Source organism: Lissotriton helveticus, chromosome 2_1 (genome assembly GCF_964261635.1).
Source record: "Lissotriton helveticus chromosome 2_1, aLisHel1.1, whole genome shotgun sequence".
NCBI lineage: Eukaryota > Metazoa > Chordata > Amphibia > Caudata > Salamandridae > Lissotriton > Lissotriton helveticus.
In genome coordinates, this window is record NC_136059.1 from 1,247,115,657 (window position 1) to 1,247,136,364 (window position 20,708).

Genomic DNA, 20,708 nt, shown 5'->3' on the forward strand with positions numbered 1-20,708 from the left:
ACTCGTTGCTGGCTACGCTGACGTGAACATGGGGCGACTTCACAACAAACGCAATCACACTTAGTAGTACAATATTTACTGGTCATGGGGACGAATAGCCACATTGTACATGGGTTAACTGCATCATTACTGACACACACAACATCTCCACTCACACACTTACAAGCCAAATGGGAGGAAAACCATGGACGCCCTTGGATAGATAGGGAATGGACATCAATCTTGGCAGGACCCACACACATACCAAGGAACGCGAAATTTGAGCTCATACAGTTTTATATCGTACAGAGCATACCCAACACCTGCCAAAATAAATCTATATTTTCACCAGACAGGCTCAGCTTGCCCCCGGTGTGGCTGAGGCTGGAGCTGATCTGCTCCACATGCTATGGCACTGCCCTACTTTACACACCTACTAGCAGGATATCACATCTCGCTTATGCACCTGTACGGAACACCCAGAGTTACACACTTGGGAGGCGAGCGTATTTGGGCCGTTTCCCAGGCACAAGAAGCACAGGGTTACCTCCCGATTCCTCGACCTAGGTTTCATAACAGCTGAACGGCTTATTACCAGTAGGTGGAAGAGCCCAGACCCTCCTCCAGTTAAGTCCTGGATAAAATAATTCCTTGTGTGGGCACAGGCGAAAAGTGCCTCATTACACAGGGAGGATACATTAGAGTTGCGCGAATACCCAGGGGCGCAAAGCTAGGATGCAATAATTGCAGATTTTCAACAGTTGACACAGGCCCCTGAGGAGGGGAACATCCTTTACGACGCAACTATTACCCTGCACTACCATTACAACGCGGGTATTACAACGAAAGTCGTTACAACGACTTTCACTGGAGGGCGCTGTTGGATAGGGAATAGTTTAATTTTCTATCCAACACCTTCCCTACTATCCACGGGGACTGGAGTTGGAATAGAAAATTAAACTATTCCACTATCCAGCACCCCCCAACGCAAGTCGTTGTAACGACTTGCGTTGTAATCCCCGCGTTGTAATGGCATGCGGGGTAAAAGCATGCGTTGTACTGACATACAACCTCTGAGGAGGAACACATGATTGAGGCAAGGGCAGCGGTTAAGGGGACACGAACACTGCCCATCAATTGCAAAGGTGTTGAGATATAGTGTTATCACTCGAACATCTATGATTAAAAGCAAGCATCGGCGTTACTGGATGTGGGTGGATGGAATGACCAGGCTGAGAATCATTACGTTTGTAGACTTATGATGGCACAATAGTTTACGTTGAAGTTTTTCTTTCCTTTATAAATAATTAAACACTTTGCAATGTATATTCGACCAAGCTGTTATTTACGCCTGTGGAATACAAATGTAAAATGCAGTAGTAATTTGGGTGCCACGGGGGCAATCACCTTCAGTGATCCCGGCTCCATACTGTAATTAGCATTTGTCAAAAACCACATAGGAAATGTATACTTTTTGTAGAACGAAGCAGATAATTGCTTGCTAACTGTACTGTCATGTGAGCTGTCAATGTAAGAGATAAGATAACCACAAAAAAGTAATAAAGAGATTCAATAATAAAGAAATAGGAGGGTACCAACCCAGATAGGTAATTTGGGGTCACAGGCTAGGATCCTACTTTATCTTAGAAAGGGTTTAGGCCCTTCACTTAAAATAAGAGGTTACTTAAGTAGGTCTGCCTCTTGATTCATCCAACAAAGACTGTAGGACCAGAGTTCGGCGATTGTGTTCTTTGACTGTGTTTCCCAGGTTCAGGCCGTAGAGAAGAGTTAAAACGGTGGCAGAGAATTCATGGAGACAGTCTAGAGGAGCCACAAGTATTCAGCATACTATGAGCTACAGTAAACTCTCAAATCACATGTGGGACCTGAACCCTGTTTGTTTATAAGTGAGCAACTTCTTACAGGAAAGAAAGCAGATCCTTATTGAGGTGTTCCTAAGGTCTCCTAAAAAAAGTGCACAGTCTGGCAAGCAAGCAGATGAGAACTCTTTTGGATGATGTAGAACTCCTGGCTGTGGTGTGTCGCATACCAATAGAACACTCTGAATAGCTTCATCTGGAAGTCATGCTTTGATAAGACAGTTGTCCAGGTAGAAGTATGGATATATCCGGAGGGTCAAAACGGGAGGTGTAAACAGAGTATTTTTGCTGAATACTCTTGGGACTGAGCAGAATCTACAGAAAAGGCACATATCATCATAATGCAGACCTATAGCACATATTTGATATCAGCAATGACCTTTCTTAATAGAAGTGTAAAAGGATAAAAAAGGGAGATCTACAAACATCATCTATCGCCAAGATACACTGGGTCAGGAAATCAACACCCCACCCAAATGTAACTGAAAGAAAATAAGATCATGCAATTATAACTCCTTGGGGGTATTAAACTATCCAGATTAGCACTAAAGATGTGTCATTTTCTAGAACCAATTTTATTACGCCATGCAGAAGATGACTTTTTTAATCTCTTGTAAATAACTAGGAGATACTTTCTGAAAACACTGGCAGAGATGCAAATGAGACTGGATGGAAGTTGAATACATGGCCTTTTCGATTGTCTTCAAGACCGATTGGGCTGGAGTGATCGGAGACAGCTTGTGGTTTAAGAAAGATTATTTTGCTGCCTGGGTAGGTTCACTCCTTTATGGGTAATAGGGAAACCTGCCTATCTGAGGAGAGTTTGGATTAAGTAGTTGATTGAATCTTGGATATAAGAATGTTTCGAGCAGTAGCTTAAAAAAACAAATATCAATATTTAGAATAGGACTGCTTTTCCTTTGCAGTCGGTGTAACTTTTATGAAATTAGAATTGGAGGAGGCGGTACTGGAAAGCAACGTGCTTTAAAAGCATGAAGGAAACAGGAGATAACACTCAAAGATTCAACTGAGACAGTTCATGTTTTATATTTATTCCAGAGTTTGTTGATAGATGGCAAGAATAAGGATTATCGATCAACTGCCAATCCTCTTTTGTGCCTTGGATATCTTAACAAAGCAAGAGAGCGAGAAAGAAAAGACAGAGCCATTCATGTCTTGAGCAGTTGTATCTATCAAATCCTTATATGTGTACGGCTGCTCTGGAGCAGCTTTGTTTCATTCAAAGAGTCAAACTAGAAACTATTTTGCAGCATCCAACGGGAAAAAGTCTATTACTTAAGTTCCAATAGTGCAGGTGATGATTGGTCAGTATCTTGGAAGCATTTATTTTATTTGCCTTGTGGAAGGGGAAGAATTTAAGTAGCACTGGTTTCATTGATTTCCCTATTATGCCTTAGGTTCTTTGAGGAAGACAGAGGAATGCGGAAGAGCAGCCACATTCCCTACATCTGTGGAAGTTGCCCAGTATTTAGAGCCAAAACTTATCAAATAGTGATTTTTCAATGAGGGCACTTCAAAGTTGTATGGTAATGTTTCGAGACTGGAAGTCAATGTGAGACTGTATTGGAAGAGAGATGGAGTGTGCTTCAACAACAAGCCAGACGGAGCTGAGGCAGTTAGTAGCATTACCAAAATTCAGCGCCTGCAAACATTTTTCTTTCAGTGTGAACTTCATTTGTGTATGTTGTGCGGATTCATCACCTGTGCATGGAACAGGGTGTTCTTTTTCAGATGAAACCCAGCGTACTTAAATTATACTTCCACAGACTGAAATGGCGGCACATGAGGTGACATCCACCGAGTTGATGAAGTTATAAATGCGATATTGCGTCATGAGCATTTTTAGGAAGGGCTTGAGTTATATTGACTTCATCACACAGGAATGTCTTTGACTGTATCCAAGCACGTAGCTAGAGACTCAAGTATTATCATCCACAGATTGGAAGTGAAATTCCTGAATCCTTAGTAATGAGTCCATGTGGATACAGTAAGAGAACCAGAGGGAGCAAAGGATTCACTGCATTTTGGTATACACTCAGTACCCCTGGTCTGGGAAGCTGAATGTTTGTAAGTCTAAGTGTTTTTGACCAAACCCAGTACACTGAGGGAAGTTGCAGACGTTGCTCAGGAGACAGAAAGAGACAATCTGAATAATAAATGTTAATGATGCAACCATCAACTGGAGAAGGAAGGCACCAACGTTTTGGGATGGACAACCTTTAATACCAGTACTGCTAAGGACAGTACCAGAGCTGGTCCTGACTGGCATTTGTCTAATCTTTTCTCTAGATTTTCCATGCACTTTAAGGGTAATGGGCCAAAAGTGCTGAGATTCAAAGAAGGTCAAGTATCAGCTACAGAACTGGGTTTTTTCTTTTTTTTATAAACATGAAACACTATTTATGTTCTGGTAGAGGTAGCTGCAATAGACTTGGGCTTGGTAGAGGACCTATAGGAGGAAGCAACTCCACCTCTGAATGAAAGGATTTAGCCATTACATTATAAACCTTAACAGGGGATGGGGCTACTGGGACCTGATCAGGATCAGTGTGTCCTGAGCAGGTTTAGGCAGGAACTCAGGAAGCACATCCCCTGTGGCATCATCACTATCTTACAAAGTTAAAGGTATCCTTCAAGATCACAGATTTCTTTAACATGGAGGGATATCTTTCCTCTCGAACTTTATTCAAATTCCAGCATAGAAGGTGCAAGAATACAACAGTGGACTGCTTCTCAGACACAGCATATAGGCAGGGGGCAAGGCACGTTCTGGTGAGGCTTCCTGACTTGACCAGGTATCCGTGAACATGAAGTATGGCAGACAACGTTGCAGTGTGCACATCTCATTGCAGTACACTTTGACAGCCTTCGGAGGCAATGGGTTTTGTTTTAAGTATGTTATGCTGTCTTGCGATCACTGACTAGATTTAAAAAAAAATAATAATCTGAGCAGATTGTGAATCATCTCTAGAAACGCAGATGAATATCCATTGGTGAGCGATTCTTGTGGCAGAAAATTACAAGTGATATACCACTTTGAGAGTGTAGTTTTGGCACCCATCCAGGTCTGTGATGCAGTGACTGCTGTTTTTGGGGGTGACACAGATCTAGAACCTGTTTCACTGTTGAGATTGCGGAGGTTCAAAGAGTTCCAGGTTCTGATGGAGAGCAGCCTGCAGCACTCTGCGAACAATGGAACTGTTGAGGTTAGAAATAGAGATTGTTTTCACCTTCTACATTTCATCTCATGGGGTTTCTGTTCTATATAAAAAATTATCTGATAGTTTAGGTAGCAATTTACAAATGATTTCAAGTTTTTGGAATAATGAACTTTCACTTTCTTGATCTATTGATACATGGAGGGATATTTGGCTGAATACCATATCTGGTTGGTTGCCTGTTTTAATATAACAAACAAATTCTTATATCCTATACAATCATTTATGGACTCCTTCACGTTTATATAAGGCAAAACTTCTTCCCTCTGCAGACTGTTGGCATTGTAAGTTACCTACCGGTACATTACAACATATGCTTTTTGATTGTCCATTAATTGGTAAATTTTGGTCTGAAGTTTGGGACGTTATAAAAAAGATTTTCAATATTCACATTGAAGTCTCTTATCAATTAATAATATGTAAATCCTCTATTATTTCACTGAATTTACAAGATTTGGAATGTAAACTTTTTAATTATTTGATATCAGCAGCATTAAAGTCAATAGCTTTTTGTTGTAAAGATTTATCGACATTATCTGTTCATGCTTGGTGGTCGTGGGTTATTTTTACCAGAAGAGGTGCTCAATTATCCGTGAATGGGATTTATCATAACTCAATTTCTTTTCAGTCTTTTTGGTCACCAGTGGATTTATATTTATCATCTTAAAGTTGTATTTCTTATGTTAATTTTGTTTTTATCTCAAAAAGTTTCTGCTTATGGTATAATTATAGTAGCTCTGTATATGTATGATGATTAATTCATATTGTATTCTCCCTCCCTCCTCCCTTCCCATCCTTTCCTTTTTGTATAGATACATGTATATTATCTATATACCTATTGTGTTTTTATTATAGAAGAGTGTTCTATATTTGCTATATAGGTATAATTGCCAAATGATGCTATTTTTTGTAATGTCTTTATTAGTTGTTCATATCTATAAAACTTCAATAAAATATTTTGAAAACAAAAAAACAAAAGAAATGTAGAAGGTGTTGTGAAGTGTGCTCTCTGCAGGGATGTACGGCTTTTGCAGTACATCTAATACAAAATCTTCACTGCGGATAGTTCTGAACGGATGTTGATCATGCAGAGTTGGGGTTATAAAGCGCCACATCAGTGTTTTAGGATAAAGAGGGTTGTAGGTGCAATCCCATCTATACCCCTCACTTTACCCCACACCATGAGGCAGCTGGACAGGCACCTGGATGCACAGAGGTAAGACCAAGATGCACATACACAAACAGATGCTGATAGAGGCGAAAGCTGAGGCCAAACGTGCCTCAATGCAACAACATCTACACATAGTTAGAAAATTATAGGAATCAAGCATTAGAAAAGCCACCAGGTCTCCCCGATACCGCAGATATTAGCTTTGCCAATGTGTTTTAGCCATGTGGTACACCAACATTGCTGCTGTTCAACATGGCTAAAAGTTAGTGGCACAGAAGAGATTGGTGAGAGGAGTGTGTGGTCGAGTTCACTGTTGTAGAGTGGTGTGTCAGAATGCTAGAGTATAGTGGAGTGGCAAAGATTGGAGCACAATGAAGCAGTGTCGCAGAGTGGATTTGAGTACAGTGGCGTGGAGTGGAATCTTGCAGTGTAGATTGGAGTGGCATAGAGTAGAGAACAGTGGAGTGGTGTGTCGTATCTCTTCTCACTGAAATGAACTGCAGATGTCTTCTTTGAAAGACAGAATGGAACAGGAGCCAAAACAGCTTTCATCAACACTAGTCACTTCGCAAATAACTTGATATTACCGCTCATATGTCAACACAACACTTGAAAAATAAGTATTTGATTTACTAATGAAATGTGATACTTATTTTGCACTCTCTCAAAATTCCTTACCCGGCCATGGTGAGATGGTTGCTCTATCAATTATTTCAGAGGCTTTGGACCGGCAATAATCAGATTGAAGTAGAGTGTTGAAGAGTGTGGATTTCCCAGCATTTGTTGTTCCGACTATATACACATCACCCATGTACTTCCATGATCTCTGCAGCTTGGATATCAATTCCTCCACTCCATACCCAGTTTTGGCACTGAGGAGTTGTACATCTGTGATGTTATCTTTGCTGTTGATGCCCGCTTCATTGCAGTACTCTAGAACCCTCTCCTTTAGGCGCTTTAGGTAGCCTGGGGAATCTCCAGGCAGCAGATCAATTTTATTACCAAGGACCAAAATGTGTTTGTTTTCTCCAATAATCTGAGTCAGATCAGGAATGACCGAATTTGGCAGATCAAGCAAGTCAACCATGAGTAAGACTAAAGCCTTTTGGTCACGGATACAGCTTACAATCCGCCTGTACTCTTCATGAGGTACAGAAAGATCCAGCGCCTTCTGATGATAGACAAGTAGGTAGCATCGCTGGCACACAGCTTTCTCAGGCCTCTCCCCATCCTCCTTTTGCTTCAGGATGCGACTGTATTTCTCACTTGGTAGGTAGCCTGGCAAAGCAGGGTCCTTGCAGTGCATTGTGGCTCCACAGCCAGGACATTGGTCTTCACTTACAGGGGCCAGTGGGTCTGGGGTTCCAAAGATCTTATGCTCCCCTTTCTTCTTCTTCTTCGGTTTGCTGGGCACAGACAGAGAATGTTCATCGATTAACTCAATGTCATGCTCGGGTAAAGACTTTCCATTAGCTGGAGTGGTAAAGTCCTCATCAACTTCTCTCAGGAACGGCTGTAGTGCTTTTGCCTTCAAAGCAAGAAGAAAAGAGAAAATATGAATTTCTCATGTAATTGGTGTAGATGCCAGTTATTTGACAGCTAATCTAATTTTAAAGATAAGCACAAACCTGAGTAAATTTACGAACTGTATGGCCAAGGTCCTTCAATAGTCCTTACACAGGCTAAGGTCACTTCTCTTTTTGCAGACATGTTTACTTGTCCATAATTTCAACTTCACTTTTAATTCTGGTAGGTATGCCTTACATCATTCTGGTTACCTACAGGTGGTCAACTGTTTCACCACTCTATCACCTTTTTGCTTCTGATGTTACTATCCCTCTGTTCAATGGGTTTGGGAGGGTCATCCCCCAACAGGGAGCACTGCACTTCACTCCTATTTAGCTAAGGCATTGAAGCTGTCCGGCATTCCAGGGGTGCAGTACTGGGTGAAGAGGAAAGAATCCCTCACAGGCTCAATAGCTACTGTATCATGTTCTTACCTACAAGATAGCCCGCTGGATTTATGTGGCAGGGGAGCACCACATTATGAATCAGGTTTGACTTCATTATGCATCAAGAAAGAGCAAATAATGTAGCACAATGCAGTATGTTCTTGTACACATGGTCATACTGTCTGGGCAAACAGGTCACCACATTAGTACCAGTTTAACAACTAAATACAGAAATAAACAACTAACTAGGACCATTTAACCCTTGTGAGGTGCCTGCCAATGAGTGCAAACATGTCATGTTTTTAGTAACTTTTGATCAGTTTGAGCTAGAAACATTGTTTTTGTTAAAATCTGCAGATTATGCAACAGATGATACATTATGTGGCAAATTCTTAATTATGACAAAAAAAGACAGTTGTAGAATTGCATAATCCCAGTGGCCTGGCCAACAGGCACCAACAGTTCTAATAAGAGAAGCAGCATTGGTGGTTGCCCAATAAAGCAGCTCTTTACCCTGTGCTAATGTTGCTCTTCTAGAGTTCACAATCTCTTAAACAAGCGCATGGATGCTGCTAACACAGGGTATCAAAGGCCCCTATCCAGAAAGAACGTGCAAATTTGCCAGCTCCTCCTTTTGAGGAGTAGACAAAGGAGCAGGCTCAAAGACAAAAATACATTCAACAAGTGACAGTATGGGGTAGCTTTGTTCTAACAGACGTAGACTGCTACTTCACGCCACAGCAACAGTTCACTTCTAAGAACACAGTTGCTCCTAAAAACAATATCACTGTGCCTTTTCCTTTGAACATGTATAGCGCTCCACTACTTTTCAGCTTTCACCTTTCAAAATGTTCTGCTATAGGAACAGCGCATAGATGCAAACAAGGTAAGCCCCAGTCCAAAGGCAGAGTTCGAAGTCATTCTCCAACCAGTGACATGCCACTGCAATAAATATTAAACTGAAGGATAGTCACCCCAAAATCTAGGTTTCAGAGTCAAAGAATTCAAGGAAGAGGACCACGATCTTGTATGATGGCTATAAATTACCACCTTGTCATGGGATAGGTGGAAAGTCACTGTTGCAAACGTACAAAGAGGATCCATGCTGCAATCCCTTGATCTTAGAAGATCAGGTGATGCTCTAAGATATGGTCTCATTATAGCTTGTTGTAACTAAATCAAAATCCCACCCTTGCTATGACAGAGTGACTGGAGAATAATAATGGTACTAACAAAGTTGCCAAAGCGGATATCTGTGCACTCAGGGGCAACGTCCATTGAAGGTGTGTGTCGCCAGGAGGTAATGGGAAGATATGGTGCCAACCTGGCAAGTGATTGAACTAGGGCCATGCCCTTTTATGATGATTCGGGGAAAGCTACATTATGGGGATGGAGGGAAAATACATGGACTACTTGTGGAACTCAAGGAGGAAGAGACACGTATGGATGAGAAAGGGGTACAATGCTTTCTCCAATGAATAAGAGGTGACCAGAATTGAACAACACTTTTACCTTCAATGTATCAAATGACACCATTAAAAGACTTGATAAGCTGCTTTAAACCTGTGCATTATGTGACATTGTCGTCTCGATCTCGAGAACGCTAAAGTGATGACGCGTTCCGACGTACCATGAGAGTACCAGGAGAGTGTAACTACTGAAGGCACTCCCAAGTTGGGGAGGGGATATTTGATAATCCTGCTGCCAACGATAGAAAAACAGAAAAGAAAAAGAGAACGAGTGGAGCGTTTGTCCTCAAGCACTCCCATTATTACAACCAACAGTCCGAGAGAGACGGGTGCCTCGTTGATTTGTTTATTTTCCACCTTCGGGTCGCATTGAATAGAACAGCTTAGAGCTGCGTGGTCCTGATGAGAACTCTACATCAAGCCCGAGTTCGAAACGAGTAGACCAGTTTGTTTTCCATCTATAGGAATTTAAAACAGAGTCCAATTGTTTTTGAATTGGTTAACCCATGTGTTGTTATATCATGTGCCATGGCTGGTGTTTCAAATATTAACGAAAAAGTTTGTTTTAGAAAGTGAAATTTATAGGGTGTGTGTGTGTGCGTTGAATGTTGAATGAAAGAAAAAGACAGTATGAAGGAAGTATGAGAAAGGAAGAATGTAAAATGTGATGATTTTTTAAGAAATAAGATTTTTGTTACGAGGTACAATGTTAAGATTGTGATGGTATTTGTAAGAAAATGTTTTATTTTGTTATGTGAAAAATAAAAGAAAAAGATTAATTCTAGACAGAAAAAGAAGTCTAAGGAATATGTTGTTGGATCTTCAATATGTTCCCCTATAAATGAGAATACAAGTTATGTAGCAGTACTGGCAGTCGTTTAGTTTTGTTGTTTCAAGAGACTTGGCCTTACTACTGAGAGTCCAAACCCAGTGGTGTTATTTACTGTTAGAATAAAGTCCTAACGTTGCAAACAAAGCAACGTGAGAAAGATCTCAAGAGCAAAGGAAAATGGGAACTCAGTTATGGGAGATGTTGAAAATGGGTATTAATGGATCTCAATCTTAGAAGGTTGACCATACAAAACAGAAGTAATGTGGCCAGCTTGTCTGGGCTCCGTTCCTGCTCCTAAGACCCAGATGAAAAGTCTAGGTATCCGGCTTGATCGAGAACTGAGATTTAAGGTACAGGCGCAGAATGTGGCAGCTTCCTGCTATGTAAATGTAAATGTAAATGTAAATGTAGTATACTTGTAAAGCGCACAGCTGCCCCAGCAACGGGGCGTCCCGGCGCTGTATAACTCTGGGGGACCCGTCCTGGCTTTCCCTGTGGGATGGTCCCTTGCTGGGAGTCCCCAAGGTGGAGCCAGGCATCCCCGGAATTGGTGGGGCCATTGTGGAGATTAGGCAAGCTAATGCCCAGAGTTGCCGAGTGGAACCCCTGATTAGAGTAAGCACTGAAGCGAGAATTATCGAGTCCGCTGACCAAGGTCCACGACCCTGCCGCGTCAGGAATTGAACCCTGGTCCCAGGCTGACTTCTGCTCTCAGGCCTGCCGCCTCTAACCAGTGAGCCACACTACTCCTAAGGATGCTTCGGAAAGTCCTCCCACTTATTCCCTTCCTTGCAAGAAGGCTTATGGTCCAGGCACTCATTCTTTCTTGCCTGGACTACGGCAATGTTCTTTATTAAGGAGACCCGTGTGCTACCATCTCAAAACTCCGGATGGTGCAAAATTGCGCATCGTGGATGCTTCTTGGGATTCCAAACCGTCAATCTGCGAAACCAACCCTGAAATCTCTTCATGGACTCCCAATTCAGGAGCGAGGTAATTTTAAGGCCATGTGTATTGTCCACAAGCCGCTAGAAGGGAAGAGACCGTCCATCAACCGCTCCATTGTCCTGCTTTACCGAGCGAATAGGCACCTGCGTTCGGACAACCTGAAATGAAAGGAAAAGAGAATTTGTAAAGCGCGGTAGCTACCCTAAGGCGTGCTAGCGCTACGGACGTATGTGTGGATGAACAACTGGTTATTAATCAGATTTTTTTAACAGCAGGGTCTTCAGCTGTTTGCGAAAAGTGAGTAGGTTGGGCTCTACTCGCAGATGAAGGGGAAGAGAGTTCCACAATTTGGCAGAGTTATAGGAGAACGAGCGGCCCCCACCTCTGACTCTCTTTATCTTGGGTACTGCAACCAGATAGGGGGTGGAGGATCTGAGCTGTCTATTCGGAAGGTAGGGGGTGATCAGTGAGTGATTGATGCTGGGGCTTGTTTTCCAGAAGGCTCGATGGGCGATGCATACGGCTTTAAACTGGATTCTTTCCCTAACAGGAAGCCAATGGAGGTTCTTTAGACCGGTTTTGACAGGGAGCTGGCGGGGGATTTGGAGCAAGGTACGTGCTGCACAATTTTGGATCACCTGAAGCTTACATAGGGTGGTCTGTGGGGACCCTAGGTAGAGGGCGTTTCCAAAGTCCAGACGCGATAGAATTAGGCCCTGGATCATGATCTGCCTGGCGTGGAACGGTAGTAGGGGGAGAATTTTCCGGGTGAGCCTGAGTAGACCGAAACAGGTGGCTGAGAGTTTGGTTGCTTGGCAGTTAAAGTTGAGGCCCTTGTCCAGCCAGATGCCTAGGCTCTTGATTGAGTCTTTAGGTGTGGGGGCAGGTCCTAGGCAAGAAGGCCAGAGGAAATTGATGTTGGGAGGGGGGGTATTGCCTAGGAGCATCACATCTGTCTTTTCTCCGTTCATTTTGAGACAGGAGGAAGTCATCCATGCGTCAACTGCTTCTAAGAAGTCTCTCAGATGATTTGGTGTGGTGTGGGTTTGGTTGAGAGCAACCACTAGTTGAGTATCGTCCGCATAAGTGATGATTTTTAGCCCAAAGGGGCAGACTATCTCAGCTAGGGGGAGCATTTATATATTAAAGAGCGTCGGGCTCAGAGAGGAGCCTTGTGGCACTCCGCACCCGAGAGGCTTACTAGGGGAGATGGTTTCGCCCTCGAAGACCTGGAAGGAACGGTCGGATAGAAAGGATTCGAACCATGTCAGTGCTTTTCCTGAGATTCCTAGGCCATCCAGTCGATGCAGTAAGATGTTATGGCTAACTGTATCAAAGGCGGCGCTTAGGTCAAGAAGGATGATCGCTGCCGATCCTCCTTGATCCGCGATTTTCCTTGCCTCCTCCCTTACTGCGACCAGGGCGGTTTCCGTCCCGTGCCTAGGGCAGAATCCTGTCTGAGAGGGGTCCAGCAGGTTATTAGTCTCTATGAACTCCGTCAGTACGTTATTAACGTGCTTTTCCAGAGTCTTGCTTAACCAGGGCAGCAAGGAGATTGGTCGGTACTTTCCTGGATTTGCTGGGTCTAAGTTGGGTTTTTTAAGGAGGCTTTAACCATGGCCTGCTTCCAGGGGTGGGGGACAAACCCTGTGGTCAGAGAGGCATTGAGCAGGTCAAGGATGGTGGGTAGAATATGCCTGGTGACTGTCAATAGAGAGCGTGGAGGTGCCGGGTCATCTAAAAACCTGCATCTTGCAATAGTTCCCAGGATCAACAAGAAGTGGTGGCCGCCTGTTTTCTTACAATGCTGCCAGGATGTGGAATTCTCTTCCACTTCGATTACAAAGGGAATCCAATCATTTGTCCTTTTGTAAACTTCTAAAAACTTGGCTCTGCGGCCATGGGATTTAAGTTTTTAACGTGGAATGTGCGTGGCCTGGGCACGTGCACTAAGCGACACAGGGTCCTCACTTTCCTTAAACGCCACGGGGTCTCAATTGCTTGTTTACAGGAAACCCACTTGGATGACGACGGCGCGCAATGGCTAGCTAGGAAATGGAGAGGTCAGATTTTCCACTCCTCCTATTCCACATATGCTAGGGGGGTCCTCATTTGGGTGGCCCCTGGGATTCCTTGTGCTGTTCAATATATTGATGCAGATGTGGCAGGCAGGTACATATTAGTGAGGCTCAGATTAGACGACAAAGAACTCCTGCTCCTTAACATGTATGCCCCGAACACGGATGACCCGGCTTTCTTTTCTCAGATACAGGATCTTGTGGCTCCGGGTCTGGACGCGCCCCTCCTCTGGTTCGGGGATTTCAATTGCGTACTGCATCATGAGCTGGACCGTCACCCGCCCAGAGCGCGCTTACAGGAAGTGATGCACAATCTCGGAGCGGTAGACGTGTGGCGTACCTGCCACCCCGCTCAGAAGCTTTACACATGCTACACCCCGACGCATGGCACACATAGTAGGCTAGATCGGGTCCTTGCGGCTAACCTTACCTCTTCTCTTACACTGACGGTTACACACCAGGCCCGATACCTGTCGGACCATGCCCCAGTTACATGCGTGGCGAAGTGGCCAGATCACGCGGCGCGCCCGCGCACGTGCCGACTGACCTGCTCCAGGATCAGGTGGCCAGAGATCATGTGGCGACGTCGCTGTCCAACTACTTGGAACTCAACTGGGTGGGGGGTGACCTGTCCTACTCCACCAAATGTGAGGCACTGAAGGCAGTGGTGTGTGGAGCGTGTATGGGCCTGTCGTACGGGGTCAGGAAACAACTGTTGTCTGACTTACAGGCTGCGGAAACTGCGCTTCAGCACGCCCAATCTCAGTCGGATCCGGACGCGTTGGATCGACAGGCGGAGAGTGTTGCCCTGGTGTCAATACACGACGTACTCGCACGACTTGATAAATTTACACTGGGCCAATACAGGCAACGTCTCCATCGTGAAGGAGACAAGTCGGGCCGCTTGCTAGCCTGGATACTTCGTCGGGAGTTCGCACCTGAACGAATAGTGGCCCTACGAAACCCTAGTGGCGTCATGGTCCACTCTGAGACCGATGTCCTTGCGGTCCTTCGAGGCCATCTACAAACCGTGTATGAGGCTGACCTGTCAATATCGGAGGATGTCTATCACTCCTATCTTGAAGACCTCCGCCTGCAGACCCTGCCGGAAGCTGCGGCGAAGGAACTTGATGTGAAGCTGACACTGGATGAGATTACCGCGACGATAGCCGCCCTCCCCCGGGCCAAGACCCCTGGTGGTGATGGATTCCCGGCTGAGTTTTATCATGCCTTCGGACATATCCTGGCCTCCCCCCTCTTACAAGTCTACAATGAGGCTTTGCGTACTAACACCCTTCCACCTACCATGAATCAGGGTGAGGTGTGTATGATTTTGAAGCCAGGCGGTGACAAAACAGACCCCGCAGCTTATCGCCCTATCACATTGATAAACACGGATGCAAAAATCCATACTAAACTATTGGCCACTCGCCTTGCCCCACACATGACTCACCTAGTCCACCCCGACCAGTGCGGATTTATCCCGGGTCGTAACACGGCGATGAATTTGCGTCGCCTGAATCACATACTACATGAGGTGCGGGGACGGGAGGGCCCTCACGTGTTGGTCTCAGGTGATTTGGCCAAAGCCTTTGATACGGTGCACTGGGGTTATCTAATGCACGCGCTCCTGAGAATGGGGTTCGGGCCTGGATTCCGTGACTGGATCCGGGTGCTCTATGGGGCGCCCCGAGCCAGGGTGCGCCTGGGTTCGGCCCGCTCTGACGAGTGGTCGTTGGGGAGAGGCACCCGGCAGGGAAGCCTCTCTCTCCCCTCCTATTTGCTCTTGCGATTGAGCCCCTCGCCGTTTCTGCCCGTACGGAATTGAAAGACTGGGGTATAGTGGTGGGGGACACCACCAATGTGATCTCCCTATACGCCGATGATGCGCTTTTCTATCTGACTTCCCCAGTGGAAGCCCTCCCCGCCTTGCTGCAGCTCTTGGACCGCTTTGGCGCAGCCTCTGGACTGCGCATGAATGTCAACAAGTCTCTGGTGTTTCCGCTGACTGATGCAGCCCCTGACCCGGATACGGATCTCCATCATTTGGGGCTCCGGTACGAACGGCTGGCATTCCGGTACTTGGGTATTCAGGTGGCCACCTCTGAAGAGACACTCCTGACTTACAATATCGACAAAATTCTCACGGCCCTCAGTAAATCTATTGCCTTTTGGAACACACTCCCTCTCTCTCTCATGGGGCGCTTGGCAGTTGCCAAAATGGTGATGCTCCCTAGGGTCCTCTATGTGCTGCAAAACACTCTATGCCCATTACCACCCGAGTGTTTCGCACGCTGAACAACCTCCTCACCTCCCTCCTTTGGGCAGGTGGGCGCAGTAGAGTCGCGTTGCACACCGTAACGAGATGTTGGGACGAAGGCGGCCTCGAGGCCCCGAGGTTTGACCTGTATTACTATGCGGCGCAGCTTCTCCCGGCCGCCAGGTGGTTCGCTGGAGCCGAGAATTGGGAACTGGCACTGTTGGCTGGTACGGCCAATGATCAGGACCTACAGAAGGCCTTAATGCAGGGTCGGGGCGCTGATGGCACCCTGCCATATGTGGTGAGACACACAGCTAGCATTTGGCAGCGGTTCGCCGAGAAGGTGCTGCGGCGCGCGCCGTTCCATAGGGAACTCCCACTTTGGATATTAGCCCCGATACTTAAACTTGAGGAAAATATGTCCTTTCGAGAGTGGCGCTCGGGCGGTTGTGAGATCCTCGCAGATCTCTACCCGAATTACTCCTTCGTGTCCTTTGAGAGTGCCGTGGACTCTTTCGACCTCGACGAGGGCCAATACCTGCATTACGGAAGTCTTCGGGATGTGGCCAGGACAACATGGCCCCAGTTCCCTGAGGCGCCCCTGCTCACTAATACCCTGGACATCATTTTATCCTGTGGGAGAGGTAAGCGTCTGGTCTCCCTCCTTTACTCTGCCATGCGCAGGGACTCGATCCCCCCATTGGCGCCGGCCTGGGTGGCTTGGGAGGCGGACCTGGGGATAGAGCTGGGTCCTGATCAGAGAAAGCGGATTGGACTGTTGACTCGCAAAGTCTCCTGCAATGCGCGTTTCAAACTTATACACTTTAATTTTGTCCATCGCACTTACATGACACCTGTCTCCCTCCATCGTAAATCGACAAATAGATGTCATAATTGCCCTAGGTGTGGGATGGAGAGGGCGGGTTTCCTACATCTAGCGTGGGAATGTCCTTTAGTTCAGGATTTCTGGCGGAGGGTGGTGGTGTATATTGCCCGTGCCACACACCTTAGGTTGCATCTGGACCCACTCCACTGTCTACTGGCGTTAGTGCCTAAGCCAACAAAGAAAGGTCTGTCGTATACATTTTTGCAACTCTTACTGGTTCTGGCGAGGAGACGGGTGGCCATTACTTGGATGGGTCAAAGGACACCTGAGATTTCTCATTGGTTGAGGGATGCAAAAGAATGGGCCCTAGCGGAGGAAACTCGCATGCAAAGCACTCGCAAAGATGAGAAGCTCCAGGATGACTTACTCGCCTGGAGGACATTGTGTATGGAGGGGCTGGAGGAGGAGGACTCGGACGCCACCAGCGCGGAGTTGTTTTCCTCTGCGTCCTCGGAGCATGGCTGTGGGGATGGGAAGTCTGATGCGGGGAGCTTGGTAGCAGACTAGGGGTCCCTTGTGGTCACTCCGATATTCCTTGATAGATAGGTCTGTATTTAGCTGGGATTCCCATAAGGCCACACTGAATTGTGATGACCGCGGCCTAGTTGGCCCTTGCATGTGTCTCCTACTTTACTCGGATCAGCACTAGAAATGCCATTCATGGGGTAATTAGTTACTGTTAAACTGTTATGTAGTATAAGAGTGCGACACACAAAAACTGGCGTAGACACTGATAAAGTTTCTAATGATTCTTGGAGCACATATGCAAGTTTCCCTACTAAGGTACATGCTTTACTCCTGCGCCGCCCTGCCTCCGGGATGTGGGCCATATATGGCTGTGTATCGACATCTGAACTGCTTGTTCCTACTGTTTACATGTCAACTGGGTTGATGACTGTATGCCTTGTGCCTTTTTCCTTTCTTCGACACAATAAAAATATTTCAAAAAAACTAAAAAAAACTTGGCTCTGCTCTTGCTCTTGTCCTTTTTCCAGCACTCTCAGGTCCAAATTACTTAACAATTGATCATTTTTGTTGTCTGAGCTGTGCCCCGATGGGGAGTAAGGTCTAGCATACCATGCCACTCCTAGCTTCTAGGCTAAGCAGCCATGAGAGAATACAAAAAGCCATTTGCGAGTGGCCTCATGGAGTGCCCTTATACAATCTCTGTACGTAGGACATGCAGGTCTATGTATGTAATCACAACAATGAAATGTATATAGCATACAACAGAACCAAAATAATTTTGCAGTTCAGCACTTAAAGTGAATTACTTCCCAACTCAAATGTGTTCATTTTATTAAACATAGAAAAACAAAAGTATTAAAACCTGAAAAGAATCAAACGTGTGACTTGAAGGTTAGATGCAGATTTTGTAGTAGACACAATAAACCACTTACCTATATTATTAGGATTGGAATTTGGAGCATGTAGGTTACAACATAGATCGCTACAAAAAAAAGCACTTAGCCACTGGGTTAAGATTATTAGTACAGAAACCTGTGGCTAGGGTGATTTTGTGGTGATTCAGTCCAGCGACTAAATAATACACATTGATATGACCAAATATACGCGGACTAGTCAGATAAAAATAGGTGGATAGCACTGGTGATTAAATTTCGAAGTTGCCTTAAATATGGTCTCTTTGTTTATATGCCAACACACGATTTAGGCATGAGAGCCAAAAATGTTTTTTCTAACTTTCTACTGCTTAAAATTATCTCTACTTAAATTCGACGAGGAACCAACCGCTAACCTGACTATTTTTTCTAAAATCTTCATCTTTGCTGTTCCCAAATGTGGGCATGAAAGAATGTGTGACAGAAAAAAGCCAGACGGCTTCACTACTGCACTTCCCTTAGTCAATGAATTGGGAAGGTGGCATCTTAGTTGCCATCTAGTTGTAAGTTCACCTCATCAACACTAGCCTACAATCTACCTTCAAACCTGCAACTCTCCAAACCTGCTCTACACTGGAGCTGCGCTGGCTCTTATCCTACTGCACAATCTTGTGTAATATATTCACTCTTGCACAACACTTAATGATAAATAACTTGATCAGCAATATGCTATCTTGCACATAAGCACACACATACAGTGGTGTACAAACGTACACAAGTGACGCAGGACTCTTTTCTAGACCGTTGGTGACTTTCGCTAAAGTTCTCCAAAGGAAACTTTTAGACATCTGCATGACACACATGGGATCCAAAGGGTGAATATCCCAATGGGGAACTCCTTCTCCAACCATGGCTTCGTCACTTGTTGCATTCCCCATGTCTTCATCCTCTCTCCTATGTTGATTTGCTTGTAAACAGTACCTCTGAGAATCTTGATTGAGGAATCTGACATCTTAAGTCACAGATATGTGGCTAATACTCAATTCTCTATTGAAATATCCTCCATTGAAGATGAATGTATACTAAAAACATAGCTATCAGGAGGCGTGGCTAGCAGCCGGAGGGAATGGTCGCCTGATTGAGCGGCTCCCAGTCCTCGCCTGAAAATCCGTCCCCAATATCCGTGGTTGCTGGGGGACACCTCTGAAATCGGGTGCTCCCCACCGTATTACCTGTTGTGCACCTCCGGTTCAGGGCATCGACCTGGTGAGAACCGCTGGAGGGGTGAACGAGCCCAACAAAGTGTGCTGCCCTGCACCACCAAGATGGCGCCTCATACGGAGCTCCTGGTTTGACTGCTGGCGGACCCTCGGAGCCTGGGCTGTGTCCCGGCCCGCTGAAGTGACAGCTGCCCGTCCGGTGCCTACCGGAGCTGAACATAAGCCCTGCACGAGCCGGATCTTGCCTCCGTTCTGTCCAGGGACCCCGCAGTGTGCCAAAGAAGGAGACACCACGAGGCGCCCCAACCCCGGAGCTGCATTCACGAGACTCCCTGGCTTCGAGGCCTATCCACTCCGGAGGCCCCTCGGCGCAACCACTGGCCCTGAGGGAGACTGCTGCCTCCTCCTCCTCCCCCCCCGGTCTTCCCGGAGTCAAGGTACTTTCTGCTTCTGTTGCGGGTGGGACGGGGTGACGGACATTGGGCTCCTAAATCTCCTTCCCTATACCCCGGGACTTGAGGGAGGGGCCGGCGAAAACACCGCCCTCAGGCGCAACGGACATCGACTAGGCCCAGCATCCCGTACACGGGACTCCTAAGCCTCCACGCAGAGGGACAGTTGGGGCGCTGCTGCTGGTACCCGACGCCCCCCTGACTCCAGCAGCTGTGGCCCGATACTGTCAGCGCTAAATGGACGGCACCTTTGCTACCCCGGGGGCCCGTTTCGCTTGCGGTCCCCCCCCCCCCCACTTCTCCGCGCGGGACAGAGCCTGCATATTGGGATACCGAGCCCAGGAGGAACCCCGTGTCCCCGAGCTCCTCGAAGGAGTGAGTTGCTGCATAGACGCGGGCCGGGGCCCACTTTCAAGAACTTGGTTGCCGCCTGTGAGGTGGGGGTCAGTTTGGTTGATGGCGCAGACGCCTACCTCATGATGGGACCGGGCGGGGAGCTTAAGGTTTCAACACCTCCTTATTAGGGCCTCTACACCACAGTCCAGACCCTGGGTCGAGAGAAAGGCGATCCCTCCTGGTCCCAAGGGGAGCTCTCATCATTGTTGCTTGCTCCGGTTCACGCCTGCTGATCCGGACTACTGGTGTGTTCGTGCCTGATGGCGTCCAATAAAGGGACCAAGACCTCTACCCAACGGCAGCTTAACAAGCTTTCATGGGGCTCCAAAGGAGAGGTCAAGGACAATGCCACGTCCGGTGACCCGAGAACTACGTCCCCCTCTTCAGGAGCGTAGGCTCTCACCCTAGAGGATGTAATGAAGGAGATTGCTGGAGTCCGGTCCTCCCTCGAAACCCGTATTGACTCAGTGAATGTAGAGGTCACTCTAGTAAGGGTGGACCTGCGCAAAATGGACTCGAAAGTCAAGGATGTTGAGGTCAAAACTGCAGCTCTTATGGATGACACTTCCACTCTCCAGCAACAGGTGGCCCAACTCCAGCAACAAC

General features: G+C 46.3%; 1 protein-coding gene across 1 annotated transcript in view; it reads right to left on the reverse strand.

Annotated features, from left to right (window-relative positions):
* The window catches only part of NOA1 (nitric oxide associated 1), a 125,861-nt gene that overhangs the window by 80,365 nt on the left and 24,788 nt on the right, over window positions 1–20,708 (reverse strand). Inside the window, exon 2 of the mRNA XM_078676196.1 lies at window positions 6,948–7,797. Within this exon, the coding sequence (XP_078532322.1) occupies window positions 6,948–7,797 (850 nt within the window). The remainder of the gene's footprint in view (window positions 1–6,947; window positions 7,798–20,708) is intronic.